Below are 18,597 nucleotides of genomic sequence, written 5' to 3'. Positions count from 1 at the left end.
AATTCTTGTGTTCTTGTAGAGCATCATCAGCTGTGGTGCCACTGAGGCCCTGCTCTGCCCGCACAGACATCTGTGGTATCCCACTGAAGGAGTGTAACTCCCCCCAGCTTGGCAGCTGGTGAAGTACAAGATAAAACACACACATCATTGTTCTCCACAGTGATAAAAAGCAGGAGTCTTGGCTGCCTCTATACTGATACAGTAAGAGTATTTGGCTATGAATACACACTACCACTAGATCTGTTAAATAAGAAGGGATCTTTTTAATATAAGCATTGTGCTTTAAGATGTTTAAGGCTTTACAAACAGTGTAGAAAATATAATTCACTAAAATTCTAGATACATATATGGCAGGAAATACTATTTACACTGAAAAATGCTATTACACACATTAGCAAAAATCCTGCAAATAGCACAGATGGAGGCATAGTGATCTTCACGCTGCTGAGTGGGATAAAGTTCTACAAGCTGCCAGAGAATAACAGGACATTATACTCACAAGAGGCCAGCTGTTTTCCTTTCCTAACATTAGCTTCTTACCCAAGACAAAGATCTAATGTCCATGAAGCAACTTTTTTTTTGGCAGAGAGCGTGCAGACAGATATTTCACACCCAGACATGTTTCTTATGACAGTAATTTCACTGCTTTGTGATAATAAAAAATCAGAACTGAAACTACTTCAATAAATTTAAGATCAGGAAACAGACAACTGGAAAGATGAAACCTGGTAACACAGACAAGGTAAAACAAAGACATCAGGCTGTATCCTACTCTAAATTAAACTCCCTTTCAATCTATGTGCTTCAGTTGATGGGGTGGTTTTGTGGTGCACTGATGACTGACAGCTAAGCTTGGCCTAGAAACTCAGAATATTTACTGGTAACTTGATGATCTAGTTGGTCTTAACTCAGCCAAGCAGAGATTCACAGGGTATTAAATTGCTGCTCATGTAATTACATGATTAGGTGATAGTTTCCAGTTATGTTAACCTATTTGCAGGAAGAATGTTTTTTTTTTTTTTCTCTCCTCCTCATAATGACAACAGATAAAGTATTGCTGTGACTTGGTTCAGATTTGCAGGTTCAGTTCCCAGTTTTCTCATCCCCAAATGGGCACACGCTGACTGTGCCTGCAGTGGTGCTCATTCATCATACATGAGCAGGAAGTCATTTACCAACATACACTGAGCAAGAAACCAGTGCAGCTGTGTACGGGCTGGCTTGTATGCCTTCTTGTTTGCAGATTCCATTTTCTGAGACTGGCTAGCACAAAAATAGAAGTGTGCGCAGTTGCATATTTCCCTATAAAGTGCAGGGCAGTATTTGTTACGCAATAAGACTACACAGCTGTTTCTGCATGATCCTCTTCAGCTGTGGTAATTAGGGAAGGGAAACAAAAGCCATGCCATTATTTCCTTCCCTCTTCACATGTGTAGTTGTAGTTCATATACATAGATATGGTTACTGTCCATTGTCCTTTTCTATATCCATCTTCCGTACTCCTCTTTTTTCATAGTCATTACAGCAAGAGATAATGTTTTCATGGAATATTCCCATTGAGAAGCCTGGAAAATGAAAGCTAGAGCATGCTAATTCTAATTCCTCTCCCCCTGTACCCTAATCTTAAACTTTCTAAATGCCAGCATATCCATTATTTCCATATCCGTTCAACATATAATATATGATGTGTAGAACTGTTTCATATGAAGTTTTTTAAAAACATGCAGTTTCAACCGTGAACAGCTGAAATGTTTTATATTTTGTTTTTATCCCTGTATATGCATTTAACATTTGAATTGTAAAGTGCACAATATTTATAAAATGAGAGAATGCATAACGTAGTCATGTGCAATCCACTGCACAGCAGTTAACTGCAGCTTAGAATGTCTTGTAACTTTCAATTATGCAGTCCAATAAACTACTATCTAATACCACCCTACCCTCACATATCCTGACAGCTGTAATACTTTGGCACCACTCAGTGCTTTGTTTGCTTGCATGATTATAACCTCAAGGCACGAACTGCACCTGGGCACATGACACAATCTTGGGGCACTTCTATAACAAACTCTGTCTGCATTGCAAAGCTGGTTTAGAGAGTAATTTTACTGAGAGCTTTTTCTATCACATTTTGGAATTAGTTAAAACCCCTGGGGAAATAATGGAAACAAATGTATGAGTTTTCCTGTTTAAATTGCATCTATTTTAGCAGGACTTGCTTGTTAAACCTCAATCACTAAATCTTATTGATACAGTCAGGAGAGATTTTTCCCATTCCATTATTTCCCATTACAAGTTTCCAATGTATGGAAGTGCCTTGTGACTGTAAGCAAGACTTTCTCAAAGAACTAAATTTTAGGTGCTCGTATATGCCCTTGCAACACAGTCATGGGTCACATGCAGTAATGGCAAAACACTGAAGTGAAGCAAGAGATTAACCAAGCAACTGCACTGGTTAAGATGCAATACTTTTATATCAAGTAAAAAATCAGATTACCATGCACCACAAAAGGAGAAATATAAATATCAAATCAGACATTGAAGAAATTAAGGTTGCTTAAGATAAATCTAGTCACAACCCAGAAATGTTATTAGTTTGGTTATACGTGCACAGAAGCAAAAGATTTCAGACCATAGATATTATGTGGTGTCTTCCATTGGCTGCTGGGGATTTATTCAGCAAATTACATAGCAATATATTTAAAAAGGAGATTTTTCAAAGAGACAAATTTATTTCTGACAAACATGGACCAGCTACTTTACCTTAAACTAAAGGCCTTTTGTACCTTTGCAAATCTTTCCTATTGACTTCAATAGAACTTAAACACATGCTTGAAGCTAAGCAGTCTTTATAGAAAATTGAATAAAGATTATTTTAAGCATACATTTAAATGTTTTGCTGAACTTCACTGTAAAAAGAACCAGTGTAAAATGTAAGTTAGTTTAAATGTCTTGAGAATGCTCCAGTGAGGACTATTCAGATATCCCCACGAGTTAACTGTTCAAGTGGCAGAGCCAGCGAAATACCCCAAAGCTTTTTCACTGCCACGTATGCTAGAACAGCATCAATTTCGCCAGAGCTAGACCTTCATCTGTGCTTCACAGCCATAGCTCCTCTCCTTTTCTTGCATCTGCAGCATTTACAGCACAGTAAAGCGAATAATTATACCTCAGGACTATAAGTAACCTCTTACTTTTAGGCCTGTGTGAATTACGATGCTACAAATATTGTTTGCCTGATTTCACAGGTATTTGTCCTAACATACCTTTGCCTTGGTCCATAATAGCTCTTAGTTTTTCATGTTTCTTGTCTTATATCTTGATTCTTATAGAATTACCAAGGTTGGAAAAGACTTCCAAGATCATCTAGTCCAGTCAACCTACCACCAATATTTCTGCAATAAACCATGTCCCTGAGTATAACATCTAAATGTTTCTTGAATGTCTCAGTCATCTTACCTGTTCCAAGTTTCTTCTGAATTTCTATTCGTTTTAAATAAGTTCCAGCAGTTCATGTTTTGACAGAGTAATATTTGACATCAAGACAGTATAATAGTAACACATACTCTAAACTCCAGAGAGCTGTCTCATTCCAGAGTTTCATTATTAAACATTAAAAGTTTTTGAACTATTTTTCATGACTTTTATAGTAACTTTTTCATAGCTTACACCTACAATCTGAAATTGGAAACATACCACAGAAAAACTCCTTCCATTCAGAGACTTCTGGTAGAGTCTGAGAAATCTTGTTTAGGCTCAAAATTCAGACTTCTGTAATACCATTACAGTTGAACTGTGTTTTCTGGAGAGAGGCTCTTATTAGCAGATGTTCTTCCTAGTCACAAAACAGAGGAAAACAAAGAGCAAATATTAGATATAGCAAAGACAACATGCACACATGCCACTAATCTCAAATTCTAGTATTTTTTCCAATGCTGAGACAACATTTTCATCTATACCTGGACATCAGCAAACTAATGAATAACATTTGATAGTCATGCCTAAGATTTCACATTTCTCTTTTAAAATACAGGCACTTGGATGTGGGTGTGTGGGGCAGGCCGTCCTCAGCCGAGGAGCCCACGGTGGGACCATGACAATATCAGTTGGATTTGCAATGGCAGTCACCATAGCAGTGTATGTGTCTGGTGGGGTTTCTGGTAAGTAGCCTCTGTCCTCTGATACAGTATTTATTACTACAATTTTAAGGTTAGCTTATTAAATCATTTGCATTTCATGGAATAAACAATGATGTATCTAATGGTAACAACTACTGCACTGCAGCAGAATCTGCAAAATTTTGCTAGTAATTATTTCATATTTGCTTCCTTCTATTTTACTGTTTGATGATTAACATTTAAAATAAATTCTGGCCTCTACTACAGTGTGTAAACCCCTGACTTTTAGGATAATCGGTGCATGCAAAAAGAAATCTGCTTGGTGTTGCTTTGAAAATTCTGTCAACAGAATAAATCCCAGACAGCACGGGTAGTGTATTTAAGGAAATAACCAGGAAAAGATTACAGAACCCAGCAGACACCAACTAAGATGGCTGCCAGCTGGGTAGAAGGTGGAATGACCCACCAACAAGGATAAGCAGCAGAGTTCACTTTAGAGAAAGCAGTTCATCTCTCCATGTCCTAAGATAAGACTTAGGACTGTCTGTGATAAGAAGCAGCAAACCTTTTCCTTGCCCCAGATTTTAAAATAAACTTACTTTGTTTGAAAAAAACAACAACAAACTACCAACATACACAACAGATTACAAAAAGAAAAAACAGCAAAATGATTCAGGACTTGAGATACACTCTGTGATACACTGGCAGTGTACTATCATTGTCTCTTTGTTTCTGCTTGAACATTCCTAATCTAATATAAACTGTTTAGGAATCTTTTTTTTGTTTGTTTTCTGTAAGTGGGCTAACTCATCTGTGTCTGTGTGTGCCCCATTTTCTAGGGACAGGAATCCACCATTCAGTCTGGCCAAATTAATATCAGGGACACTAGTACAAATGCTTTAACATTTTAATCCTCCCTGTAAAACAGAAGCTGATGGGTTGCAATAATACATAGTTTTGTGCGTTACAGTGTGCAATACTGTGTGCTATATGTGGAGCTTATATTATCCTCTTACAGCAAATAAATCCCTTGTACTGAAGCTCTTACGAAGGAATTTCTTAACAATCATGAAGAGGGCAGATACATCTAGGTACAAGGAGATCATAATAAATAGCTACAGACAAAATTGCTACAGTAATTTGTCTTCTCTTTACAAAAATTACAATTTCTTTTACAAAGACAGCATGTTTGAGGAGGTTTCTAAGTTCGTATTAGAAAGTGTTTGAGCTAGTGCAAAACATGCAGCCTTGTTACAGTTACTGAAACTTAAGAGGAATGATGCATTGATACCATGCAAAGTTAATTTAGCTGTATGTTCCTATCAATACGCTGCAGCTCTTGTTTATATGTAGGCAGGTAAAATCTTCTAGTGCAGTATCATGACAATAACCTATAAGGACACTAACCTTTCCTATATTTGCATTGCTCGAGGTACTCATCTCTATCAAACAGAAGATTAGAGTTCAATTCCAGCAGGTCAGAGTGGCTGCAGAGGTTGCAGTATTGTGCTTCCTGAGGTTTTTCCCATGACAAAGGATTCTGCATACAATGCATTTTCTCTGCGAAAGGACAGGAACAGATACTTCAGCAGCTGTGACAATCCAACATCTGATTACTGGCAGACATTTTAGAATATCAGTTCCCATATATTATTGTTAGCAAATTCTATGGATTTTCAGCCATAAAGCCTTATCTTTAAGTACTGCTAAAATATTTTGCATCAACTTCATGAAACTCTAACCACACAGGAACATAAGATATAACGTCTGCACACTTGGTGAATTTGAGCTCTTTTTCCTAGGTGAATTCCCCTTTTTTCTCTTTCTCTGTCTCAATTTCCTCAGTGTATAGTTAATTTCCCACCATTTTTACAAACTTAACATTTCAGACAAACTCAGGATTGTGATCGCTCTAACGGGAAAAAATTTCCAAAGCAGATTTTTATTTACTCATTTTTTTTTTAATCAGCAAAGTGGACAGGATTAACTCCCCTTTGTAAACATGAGAGCCTTCAGCTAGGGCTTTCCTTCCCAAATTTAATGTTAATCGATATTTCTAACATGAATATGACTTGTCTTTACCATTGTAGTCACCCTGTATTATATACAGGTGGAGAACAGTATCGAGTGGTGAAAGAAAGGAAAATGACTCATTCCAGCCAGAGTAAAGAGCAGAAGACAAGACAACAATTTCTCAAAATTCACATGAAGGGCTGTTAAATAAGGCGCCGTCCATTTGCTCTGCACTGAAGAATTTGAAGTACAGGGAGGAATTTAAAATTAATTCAAGACTGATGCTACTAGGTCAGAGTTTTGGAAATGATACAAAGAAGGTTTTATCCAACTTGTTATCTGTGTTTGTCAGTTCTTTATGTATCAAAGGTGCCTGGATTTCATAAGGTAATGACCAGTGACCTGAAGTGCAAGCAAACACAGAAACTGTACATAAAGGCCCTTTCTCCCATGACAGACAAAGTTCACCCTCTTTTAATTATTTTATTAAAGAGAAAGGCCATTTTTTTCTGGCAGTGGTATGGGCTGAAACATGACTTTGCCTTGAAGGTAAGCACTGAATCTGCTACGTCCTCACAATACTTGGGTTTTTAGTTTATTTTTCCTGTGGAATACACCTGTATTTATTTGGCAAGACAGCTCCGTTTCTTAAGTATCAGTGACTTATCAGTGAAAAATGATGTTCCCAAAGGCATGCAACACTTTTTTTCCATGTTGATAAAAACACTGAGGGAAGCGACTAGCCCCCGGTATAATAATAAATGCATTTCAGAAATGAAAACTGTCACAAAGACTCCCAGTGTTGCTGAAGTCTCTTGTACGTGTGAGTTCAGGCACAGCTACTCCTAAAAATGAACGAAATTCCACAGGGATTTGGTGCAGCTTCCTTACCAGTTCCCTTATTGTGGACTTTCCTGCAAGGTGTAAGACGCTGAGGAAAATGTGTGATGAAGGACAACATGCTGCTGCCCCCAGTCCCACCTAAACATAGCAAACTAGCAGCCAGCTTGAAGCCAGGCAGCCCTGATGGTATGTTCACGAGCTCCTATGTAACCCCAAGTTGAAGAGGAGGAAATAAACATAATTTAAATCTGTTTCCCTTGTGCGTAGTGAAGATCTAGCTCAAAATCCAGGATACAATCAAGTCAGTGATGGTCCTTCCCCCCAATACAGGCTTGCTAAATTGAATCAATGTTTTGTTGTCCCAGACCTCCCTTAAAAATGAATAAAAAAGACCTTGAGGAACAAGAATACCTGCAGAATAACAGGCCTTCTCATCATAATCAAAAGGGCAGATTCAGGCTTTTCCTAGATAAGTTATCCTTGGATTCACAGCTCACATAAGCAGGACAGCATTCTGATACACAGTGTGATCTGTGAACATCAATAGGGAAGCACTTGGTGGAGCTTGGTGGACGCTGGCTCACTCCCCTCCCCCATAATTTCACCCAATTTGTTTCATTTTAATTGCAATCAGCATTTAGTTGCAAAGTAACCTCTAGGAAACTATGTATGTAGTCTCATGCTCAAAAGTGCCCATAATTTTTGCAAATCCTTTACGTATTCCCATGTATCTGAGTCATTCATATGGCTTATTTTGTGATTTATTTTTCAGGTGGTCACATAAACCCAGCCGTTTCATTAGCCATGTGTGTGGCTGGAAGATTAAAATGGACCAAATTGCCAATTTACATATTAGCACAACTCCTGGGAGCATTTGTTGGAGCAGCGGCTGTCTTTGGGATTTATCACGGTGAGTACACCTTATACGTGGTCATGGGACAAACTAGAGGTCAGGCAGTCTCTAAGGCCCCAGTTTTTCAATAAACACGACTCAACACAGAACTAATGGCAGGACTGAAGCTGTGGCTGTAAAGAAGAAAGGAAGAAGCACAGGGAGTTTGAAGGAAAAAAAGGGCTCAGTCGTTCCAGATATCTTACAACTTTTCTGAAACACTCCATTTCTCCAGGAAATGTTCTGAAATTTAGAAAAATTATTCATGGGAAATCAGATACTCTGAGATAATGTCTTTCTCAGTAAGGATTTTAAATTACTTAATAGTCAGGATATAAGGCTATTCATCTTACAAGCAAATTAGAAACATTAAAGACCTGATCCAAGTGCCTGCAGGCAAGTATCGCCAATGTCATTCATTGAGGTCATAGGATATGAGCTCAAGTCACTCCTGACCAAATTGCAGACCACCCTAGACAGAACTCTCCAAGGTAAAGTGATAAACGGGTGATATTAGGGGGGTGGGATTACCCCTATCCTTGGGGCATGTTTCTATTTTACAGTATGCCATCTTGGTAAATCTCTGAGTTATATACATGGGTGTCACTGTCTTGATGAATCCACTCAGATCAATTCCTTCAAGCACCTACTCCAAAATTCCACTCGTGTTGGCCCAGTCTCTCTTCTTCAAAGACTCTCCTACCTGCATTATGTCTCCAGTGTTGGGTATAGACCCACAGAATTAAAAAATTAAAATGAAGGAAGTGCCTAGTGTAAATCAGTTAGGTGCTCAGTACCTGTAGTAATCAGGAGCAGAAAGAAAAACAACTTTAGGGATGGTGGTGGCTATTTCAGGCTTGGTGTGTTCTGTTTTGTTTGGTTGTTTTTAAGGTTAGTGTTAAGAGTATGGGAATTTCAGGGCTTGCTAGAAAATTATTCTGAAGCAGAAGTCATATTACTATTTAAAATACACTTTAAATGTACTAACAAATATATGTGGATTTACAATATACAAAAATCCAGGTATATATTAAATTACACAGACCTAAATATACCGAGAACTCAAGTTTTGTGCTTGGCCTCTTTCTCCCCATTTTGAACAACAAGCACAGGAGTTGCATGTTAAGCTCATGCGGACTGAAAATTCAAACTCTGTTAGAAGAGGAGGGCACTTAGGAGAGCTCATTCCCAGAACAAATCATTGCACAATGGTCAAACAGATCAATGGCAATTCCTGGTGGCTGGGAATTGAGAAACTTTACAACAAAACAGTCAAGATGCAATGCATTTCTTAGGGCATCGTGCCAAGTGCAGCACCTCGTACAGAATAATGCAAATCAGAAAGTGCCCCCTTGCACTGATTTCAGAGCAGTGTGCAAGAGGAGAAAAGTCCCATTTGAAAGCTGTGAAACATGAAACAAGCATGGAGTGCATGGGAGGAGAGAAGGGACAGGAGAGTGTGAATAAGCACACCATTTCAAATGCTTCCAACATAAAATAATTTTCATTGAGAATATGAAGTGCACATGCTTATCATATATATTGCAGTCCTAGAAAATCAATATTATGGGTAAGTGCAACCAGTCATGGCTGTTTTCTGTAGATGCCTTTATGGAGTATAGCAACGGAACACTTGAAGTCACAGGACCTTATGCAACAGCACATATCTTTGCAACATACCCAGCTCCATATCTATCCCTCATAAATGGATTTGCAGATCAGGTGAGTGCACGCGATGTTTTGATTCTACAAATTAAACGTACTGAAAACTCTAAAACCAGACAATAAAAAGAATACATAGATCTTTACGAGGTATGATGATTCTCATCATTTTAGTTATACATCACTGCATACAATAGCAGTGAGAATGCAATGTTGTTTTTTGGGGGGTTACATTTTAGTCATATTTTATAAGCACAATAATTTCAAGTTGTTCCTTCCACGTTTATCATATTAATTACATGTCTTTAATGTGATACACGTAAGAGGTTGTCCCCAGCATAAATCAGTGTTTCTCCTTAAACTTTGGCTGCACTGTATCCATTTGCATCAAAATTTAGCTCATTAAGCATTAAGAAATGCTTGAACAGCCACTCTAACACCTTGAGCAACTGTGTTTTCTGCTACCATAAGCCTCCCCTGCAACCTTCTCTGCAAGTAGATTTATTTCTTATTTTTCTAAGGACTGAGAGAATATAAAAAATTCCCCACTCCACTCCCAATCCGTATCCTTTAATCCTACTTAGTCAAAAGTGAAAAATGAAGCTTCATATCTCCTAACTACTCCTATCAATTTACCTGCCTTCTTCAAGCACACAGAAAACAGATACTGTACGAGTTAAATAAAACTAGGGATTGCTGGAACACAGGAATTCCTTACGTAAAGGGCATGATAACTGTGCAACCTGGCTTAAATATATGTATTTATTTATAAACCCAGCATGCACAAAAAAAGCATCGTTTTGAAATTTTGTGATAACTTCTGAACTTTGTTTTGGATTAATCAACGGATTTTTCTTTTAATAAGATCTTTTTACCAATGGATATTCTAAAAAAATCAAGCCAGCCAAAATAGGAATCATTTCAGGAAAACCCAGCCTCTTTAAAATCGATGTTAAAAATGAATGCTTTGATTATGCTGAAAGTTTGTTGTTTGTTTTGTTTTTTTTTTTTTCCCCTGAAGTTAATTATTAGCAAAATCAGCATTTCCCTAGCATTTAATTTAAGCAGAGCAGCACTTTCATGAGAATATCATTCCAAGATTTTTTTTTCCTCTAACTCAATTAGTATATGCAATATTACACATTACACATTATGTAATTACACATACAGTTGTACTGTTATGCATGCAGTCTTAATTCAGATCTGTTTTTAGCTGCTCAGTTTTCATGTTGTAGACATCACTTTTTTCCTTATGCTTATGCAAAATAAAAAAGGTGAATATTTAGTCTGATAAAATTATCAGACTAAGCTACTATCACATGAAACACTTTGATATCAATTTAAGTGATTGTATTGGCATAGCAGAGCTGCAAAATTTGCTTAAAAATTAAATTAATGGAACTGTTAAATTGAATGGAAAAAAATGGAAGCAAAACATCAGGCCTCAGACAGGAAATACCTTTTAAATCCTCTTTTCTTTCCACACCAGGTTGTTGCAGATTTTTTGCTAAGTCCTCCACACATTTCTTGTCCTGTCCTTTCAGCACAGATATCTAAACTTCTCATTACTGTGAACTAGAGAAGCACGGGGATCCAAATTTTACTACTCTGTACGGTGGGATAAATCTCAATACCAGCTTTAAGCCACCACAAGCCACAGAGATGTTGTGGCCTCTCTTTTCATTATGAGAAGGAACCTGCATATATTTATTCAATATTCTTTTCTTTTCATTGGCCAGGTGATGTCAACAGCTGTTCTTCTTCTGGTTATATTTGCTATTTTTGACAGCAGAAATAACAGAGTACCAAAGGGCCTGGAGCCAGTTGTAGTAGGACTTCTTATAATCGTTCTTACTTGCTCCTTGGGAATGAACAGTGGCTGTGCCATGAATCCAGCCAGGGACCTCGGCCCCAGGCTCTTCACAGCCATTGCAGGATGGGGAATGGAAGTATTCACGTAAGTAAGCTTGGATATGAAGTGAAATGCTTTTGGTTAAAATTGCTTCCTAGGAAACAAAGATCCTGATCCAACATGGTACCAAGTCATACTTTATATACATATAGGTAATTCTTTGCATACCAGAAGCTACTCATGCACTTTGTCAGACATGCTCAAGGTACTGGGCTTTAAAAAGTATTTCCTGCTCCTAGGGCAAATCAAACACACATTATCTGTAATATCAATCATTGTTCCAAGCAGGCCCTTCCCAAAATACTGGAGATTCCTAAAGGTCACTGAAAATATAAAATAAATGTTTTACTTCTGTTGGAGTGTAGCTTTCAGCAAAAAAGGGAAATCATGAGAGATTTAGGTGGGTATATATATTGGGTGTTGTAAAAAACAGACATATCAGATTGAATTAGTCTGTTATTACTAGTGAGTTATTGCAGAAATATACAACAATCTAAAAGCCTGACTTCCTGCCTGGGAGCAAAGGAGTGAAAGGAAGAGAGCTCCCTTCATTTTCCCACATTTCAGAGGACGCTCACAAATCCCTGTGCATGTGTGTGCGCACGCACGCGCTCTTGGCTGGCCAGATGCACAGCTAATTAGCTGTACATCCAATCCACAGTTTACACACATTCAGCATAAAAGCCACTCTGGGATACCTAAGTGAAAGTACTCTGTCATCAGGATTTGGATCTTCTGGTTTATTTTTGTATGGTTTTTTTCCCCCAGTTATTTACAACTCTGAATCCTCTGAAGTACCATAGAGTGCTACGGAGCTCCAGAGAACAGAGATGTTGTTTTAGCTACTTCAGAAAGTACATGTAATCTGCATTATTAGCATAGCTTCAGTCTGCACATACCATGTGCCTTGGAGAGGAGCACATAACAAAGGACTGTCTTCCTTAATGCCTCTTGTAGTTGCTTGCTATAACATTAACTACAGCGTTGTGTGTTAGAATCTGTGATATCTTTAAGTTTGCTAGCACGTTGCTGAAGGCTTGGGGTCCTGGTGGTATTGCAATCTATGCACAGAATAGCTGTGAACCCCTTACTGAAAATAACATCACACAACTAACAATTATTGGCATTGCAAAAGAAGAACACAGAATCTCTATGTCTGTACCACCGTGTGCTTTCAGAATTTATAGAGCTGAAATGCATCCCCACAGTAAAAACCATACTAGAGAATATAAAATGGGAGCATAAAAAGATATGAGATCACAGGGGGGGGCAGAATAAACAGCAGTCTGTGGGAAGTCCAGACCGAAGAATTCTTCCTCCTTGCCTTCACATCTAATCTACTGCTATAACAGAGCTCGCGGGGGTGAGAGGAACGCGGCTTACAATATGAGTGCCGGTAGGACTGAGGAAGAATCGGGCTCTGTTAGGTACCTGGGAGCACCTCACAGGGTGGCGGACTCACTGCCCAGAGCAGCGCGCCGAAGCTGCGCCGCACCGCACAGCGCGGCAGGTGCCGGGCCCGCAGCAGCGCGCGCGGGAACGCTGACACCTCGCGGCCGCCGCAGCCGCTGCTCCCGCCCGCAGCGCAGGGCGCGCAGGCAGCGGGGGGGGGCGGGCCGGGGTCACCGCGGTACCGCAGGGCTCAGCGCACGCCGCCCCGCGAGAGCCTCGAGGGCCTCAGCGGCAGAAAAAACACCTGGCGACAAAGCCGGAGCTGCCGACTTGGCAGCCGGGCTGTATGCTGAGTTACAATGGAACTCGGTTTACTGCCGTGAAGCTGTCTGTGCCTGTCACAAAGGCTCAAACTCCTAACTCCGCCGTGCCCTGATCGCGTTCCAGCCTCGGCATCACCCTGCAAAGGCTTTGCGCCCACCCTCAGCGGAGGGTCGCGAAGCAGCTGGCAGCTGCTGCTGTGCAGACCAGCTGCGGGTCAGGCAGGAGCCAGCAGGGCACCTGAGGCCGTGGGGTGGGCCCAGAGAGAAACCTGCCAGGAAACACCTTCCTGACATGCCCGCACGCTCGTGGGTGCGTGCACAGGAATGCACGCAGGTACCTGACGCAGGCTGTGTTGCGTTGGCGAATTCAGCGAGACCTTAGTCCGAGCTTGTTCCAGAAATTCAGAGACTTAACTGCTCACGACCGAATACCAATCCCATCTGTAAACTCAGCAGAACAATCACAAGTTACTCTATATCCTCGGGGCAAAATTTAAGTAATTCCAAAGGCAAACATGCACACACTGCATTTTTTTGAGCAAGGCGTAATAGTGTCATCAATAGGGCACTGTTCTGTTCTTGTGACTTGAACACAAGTTCACTTCTGCATAAATCTATACAGCTGGGTGCTGAATAATTACCTGTACAGCTTAAGGATGTCCCTGGCAGGCTCCTGCAGAGCTCCTCTCACAGATGAACCCATCCCTTTGTTTTTCTTGGAGGGGAAAAAAAGAAGTTGCTTCCCTGTTACTGAGAGGGTTTTCTACTGAGGGTTTCCACTGAAGGCTCATATATTGAAACAGTACAACGTGCCATTGAATCAAAACACCCTCACACACCAGGATGGTTCAGAAGGTCCGTGCCCCAAAAAGTACTCAGCAAGGTACTGTGTGAATGTGAACCTCCAGGAAAGGGAGAGCAGCAATGTAAGGCACTTGGAGTTAGAAGAAAGAGTTTTTATTTACTGGCTTTGTAATTTTAATGGGCCTCTTCCTTAAAAGGTACATAGAAATCTACACATCTAAAATTAAATCTTAGTAGTTGTGTGAACATAAGCGCTTAATTGAATCCACTGGAATTCTACAGGACTTTCAGGACTTTAACCGAGTGCAGCAATTTTAAGGAAGATCAATTTTTAGGTGTTTCAAACCTGTGAATGTTTGTTTACCTCTTACTGAAGGATCCCACATTTTAAACACAGTAAGAAGACACTACATCGTGAAATTTAAATCTTGACCATTCTAGTCAAGTATAATCCACTTTACAGTCCATGTATTTTATTATTCTCCTCAAGGAAAACACATTCAAATCAAGCATAATCTATCATGCTTGTCAAGGGGAACACCATATATACTGTTGCAGATCTGAACTTGCAGATCTCCATGCAATTTCTTCAATATGTATTTGCATTAATCTCTCTTGAAAAACCATTCATGAGCATCTGGCAACAGCATCATTCAAGATCACAGTGCAATAAATAAGTCCCAGTTCATTTCACTGCAAGTCAATGAAACCCATTTTCTACCAGCAAGAAATTATCTCCTACCCCCAAAACAGATATGCAGTAAAGAGGCCTTACTTTTTAGGGTGCAGATGCAGTACTTGAACCAATGTGTCTGGTGGTTATTACTTAGTATTTCAACCACGGTATGAGCAGGACAAACAGTCATCTATTTAAAGTCATATGAGACAAAATGGAAATGTCTGCAGCACAGTGAGTGCTATACCACTGTATTTCTTCACTGCCAAATAAAAGGTAGGGCACCAACTAGAGTAACAAGTAACAATAACTCTTATTTCTTACAGGGCTGGAAATAATTGGTGGTGGATCCCTGTAGTTGCACCTATGCTGGGAGGAGTACTTGGAGCTCTTACCTATATAATTTTTATTGAAATTCATCACTCAGATAATCAGCAAGGAGAAGAAAATGACGTATATGATAAATATGAACTGACAAACATGTAGTAAGAAATTAAGAATTTTCTTTCTATTTTTGTTATATTGTTTTTAATGCAAATGATTCTTTGGACCATTTTGTAAAACCCGTATGTCTCCATTAGAAATTCACACTAAAAAGCAGAAAAAAACGATATAGAAAACAAGCTCAAAACTGATCACCGTCCTTGAAACATAGGGCTGACCGCATCCAAATTGGGGAATGAAATTACTGGAGGGAGGCATGAAACGTTGTTCTTTTCATACAGTTTTCAGAGCAAGTTATCTCCTACGTGAAATTGTAAAGAGATGATACACTGTTAATTCAACACAGATGATCTTAATCATGCTGCCTAATTAACTGAAAATAGATGAGATTGTTATGAAACTGCTTGCAAAGGCAGTTGATCGGATCGGTGCTGAATTAATATCTAAGAGTACATCTCACTTCTTATTGCTATTACTTAAGAATGGTTTGTCTGGAAAGAAAAAAGCAAGATCTGAACTGCCTAAACATCAAGTGAGTAGTTTTAAATAACTTACTACATTTTTATGCAGCCACTGGTTGAACAGTGAAGAATCAGCTCATCAGTGAAGCAGCTTAGAAATTCAGAATTTGAACACAAAAGCTGAAAAATTGTTATGGGATCAAAACCAAATAGACAAAGCTGTACTTCTGCACAGGTTCTTTGTGGCAATAACATCCAGTTATTTTTACTGTTTACTTGACCTTTATGTTACTCAATATTGAAAAATTAACCTAGAATATTAATCTGAACCTCTCCTGCTATGCTTTCTGGATAAATTTCATTCCTGTGGAGATGGGCCAGCAGTAGAGCTTTATACTTACACAGGGGTTAGCATGAGGCCTGTGTCTGTCTAAGCTTTAGAGGTCTGCTGCTGCTGCTGATCTACGTGGGAGGATTTCATCTGCTTAGTAGGAGTAATTTTTATTTTGGTAGCAGTAATCACAGTTATAAACTGATCTCATACCTACTCCTAGGTCTGAATTCCCCGTGGAAGGCCAGCTCCACATCAGAATTGTGAAGCATAGGTTCTGTCTGGCTAAACAGAAGTATTTGGACATATACTGCTTCCTAAATACTTGGCTGCTTCTATGTCAGGATCATGGTCAAGTTTAAATTTTGAAAAATGAAGTTATTTCTGCTTAATCATTGTGAATTTAATGTATCCAATACATTTTAACTTCCTTTCTAATAACATGCGTACACATCTATATATGCACAAAGTTGGTGGTGGTCATGAATAGATAGACATCCAATTCAGTAATGCTCCTGAACTATTTTCAAGGCAAAGCTCCAGGGTACCCGATCAATGCATTCACTTTAGGGCCCTATTCCCTTTGGATTTCTACAGGTCTGCTCCCTAGAATTCCACTCTATTTTCTCATTTCATTCCTGAAGAAAGGAACCTTTCATATGCTCAGCAACAGCCTGTGCACTTCAGTGTGGTATCCACAGATGTGATTTGGAAAAAACACTGTGGTCAGAATCAGCATCAGAATTTGGGCAGGCCAGGCCTGTGTCGCTGTATGTCTTTATGCTCTCTGATATACCACACCAAATTAATGGCAGCAGAGTTATAGAATTAGCAGGTCAAGCAAAGCTTTGCTTGCAACAGCTCTGAAGTCATACGATGCTGTTTGCACCAAAACATTGGTGATTATTTGAAAAGCCACAATAACAAAAGAGGAAATTTCAGAGAGTCAATCCTCCATCTATCTGAAACAACGCAAAATACAGGAGAATGAAGAGTACAATGTGGAAATTATTCTTAACTACAGAACTTACACTGACAGCATAGACAAGCAAGTTCATCTGTCCTGTATACACCGCACTACATAAAGCCAGATGCTGTGTAAAAGTAATTTAGATCTGTTCCACTGGAAACAGAACCACCTTTACCTCCTCCTTGCAGTGGGCACTCCCTTGCTCCTCGGTGGTGTCTGACAGCAGCAGTCTAGCTGACTGCTGGCCATCTGTGTCTGAGCAGAGCATGCAAAAGTTAGGAACAGCCCGAGGGCTGCCCTCAGATCTGAAAGACGCTTGCTCTTCCGCTAATGCCAACAGCTTATATTAAACATCTGTGCAGGAAAATAAAAATAGACAAACGGATAATTACCCAAATAAACTGCCTACACTGGTTTTTATCCAAAATTGTAAGAATCAGGTTTTATTCTTTACTCTGCTAGAATTTTACATAGTCAGTAGGCTTTATATATCTTAAGTATTACATCCTTTAATATGGCATAGAAAAGAGGGAAAAAGAAGAATACAGGTGAGAAATGAGTAAGGGATATTTTGTTTATACTATGAGCCGAGTGACCAATCCACACTTGCTGCATGTCTGTTGATTAAGGTATATGACATTCTCATAATTTTCTCAAAATCCTTCTGATTAGAAGAGGTTCTGCCTGTAAATCAGCATGAAATCTTGTTTATCTTACTTATATCATTCCTGTGCTATGAATTGATATATAAATTACTTTTACGTTTCTAAAATTATCAACACGCAAGTTACAAGTGGTGACACTGGTAATGACAGCACAGAAATATCTAAAATAGGCTCTCAACTAGGTGATGTCAATTCTGTTTGCTTAAGAAACTCATTTTTAAACTTGATCACAGAATAAGTTCAAAAATTCTCTTGATACCAATACTGCTATACACACTGTTATCACAAAAGCCAGAATTGTACCTATCTACCACATCAGACCTACCTCAGATGTAACAGTTTTCATTTTTAACAGTACAAATTAATTCCTACTTCAGGAACAAAACTCATCTGAATCTTAACTACAGAGCTGTGATCTGAGTATCTTCATAATAAAATGGGAACAGGAATTATCATCTCATACTCTCAACTTCCACAGATATCAAGATCAGTTTTGTGCAAAACAAAAAATACTGACTTGCATAAACTATGCAGTTTTTTAATATTAACTGATATTCAGTGGTGCAGTCTTACTGAATTCTAAGAGTTGGCAACAAGAAACATTTTCCAGCTGTAATTTATCCTGGTTAATGAATTAATGGTGATCAGGCTTGTTCATATTAATGTTAAAAAAAAATTCAGTGCACTGCTCAATTTTCAGTTTTTGTTTGTTCTTTTTGGGGCAATACATTTATTCTCTAGAGCTAAACTTAGTACTGACTTAATTTGGAGAGTGATCTTGCAAATAGCACTGGGTTAAAGGTTGGCTAATGCATGCTTTTTCATAGAAGCTAGTGGTATTATTCACACTGGGAGGCAATATAGCTGTTTGGAGAATCAAGCTCAGAGTATTGCAGAGACTATTTTCTTGTAGTTTTGACTGTGGATTTGGATCAATGTGTTGTTGTTCAAAATAAATACAGTCAATCCCTATAAATGCATTTCAGTATATTTTTATTAAAACAAAACAAAGTAAAACAGCCCTCCCCTCTAGCACCCAAGGACATATTAAGAAAGAAATAGCTGCCTGTTATGACCTACAATGTTTTACA

At 39.0% G+C, this 18,597-nt stretch overlaps 2 protein-coding genes across 5 annotated transcripts in view; one reads left to right on the top strand and one right to left on the bottom strand.

Moving 5' to 3' along the window:
• Positions 1–5,675, bottom strand: part of ALDH1A2 (aldehyde dehydrogenase 1 family member A2) — an 80,926-nt gene extending 75,251 nt beyond the window's left edge. The window contains exons 1-2 of the mRNA XM_090148795.1: positions 5,526–5,675; positions 3,697–3,835 (exon numbers count right to left, since the gene is read on the bottom strand). The gene's annotated coding sequence lies outside the window, so the exon portion shown is untranslated. The remainder of the gene's footprint in view (positions 1–3,696; positions 3,836–5,525) is intronic.
• Positions 1–18,499, top strand: part of AQP9 (aquaporin 9) — a 29,325-nt gene extending 10,826 nt beyond the window's left edge. For 2 of the 4 annotated variants that reach the window (XM_090148801.1, XM_031616493.2), the window contains exons 4-8: positions 4,034–4,160; positions 7,747–7,884; positions 9,470–9,588; positions 11,268–11,485; positions 14,962–18,494. In XM_090148801.1, coding sequence (XP_090004927.1) covers positions 4,034–4,160; positions 7,747–7,884; positions 9,470–9,588; positions 11,268–11,485; positions 14,962–15,121 — 762 coding nt within the window. In that variant the 3' untranslated portion in view covers positions 15,122–18,494. Of the gene's footprint in view, positions 1–4,033; positions 4,161–7,746; positions 7,885–9,469; positions 9,589–11,267; positions 11,486–14,961 lie in introns of all 4 variants that reach the window. The other 2 variants (XM_090148800.1, XM_090148799.1) reach the window with 2 other exon arrangements.
• Positions 18,500–18,597: the final 98 nt, after the last annotated feature.

This window comes from Phasianus colchicus, chromosome 12 (genome assembly GCF_987193195.1).
Source record: "Phasianus colchicus chromosome 12, bPhaCol1.hap1.1, whole genome shotgun sequence".
NCBI lineage: Eukaryota > Metazoa > Chordata > Aves > Galliformes > Phasianidae > Phasianus > Phasianus colchicus.
This window is presented reverse-complemented; position numbering and strand designations above follow the sequence as displayed.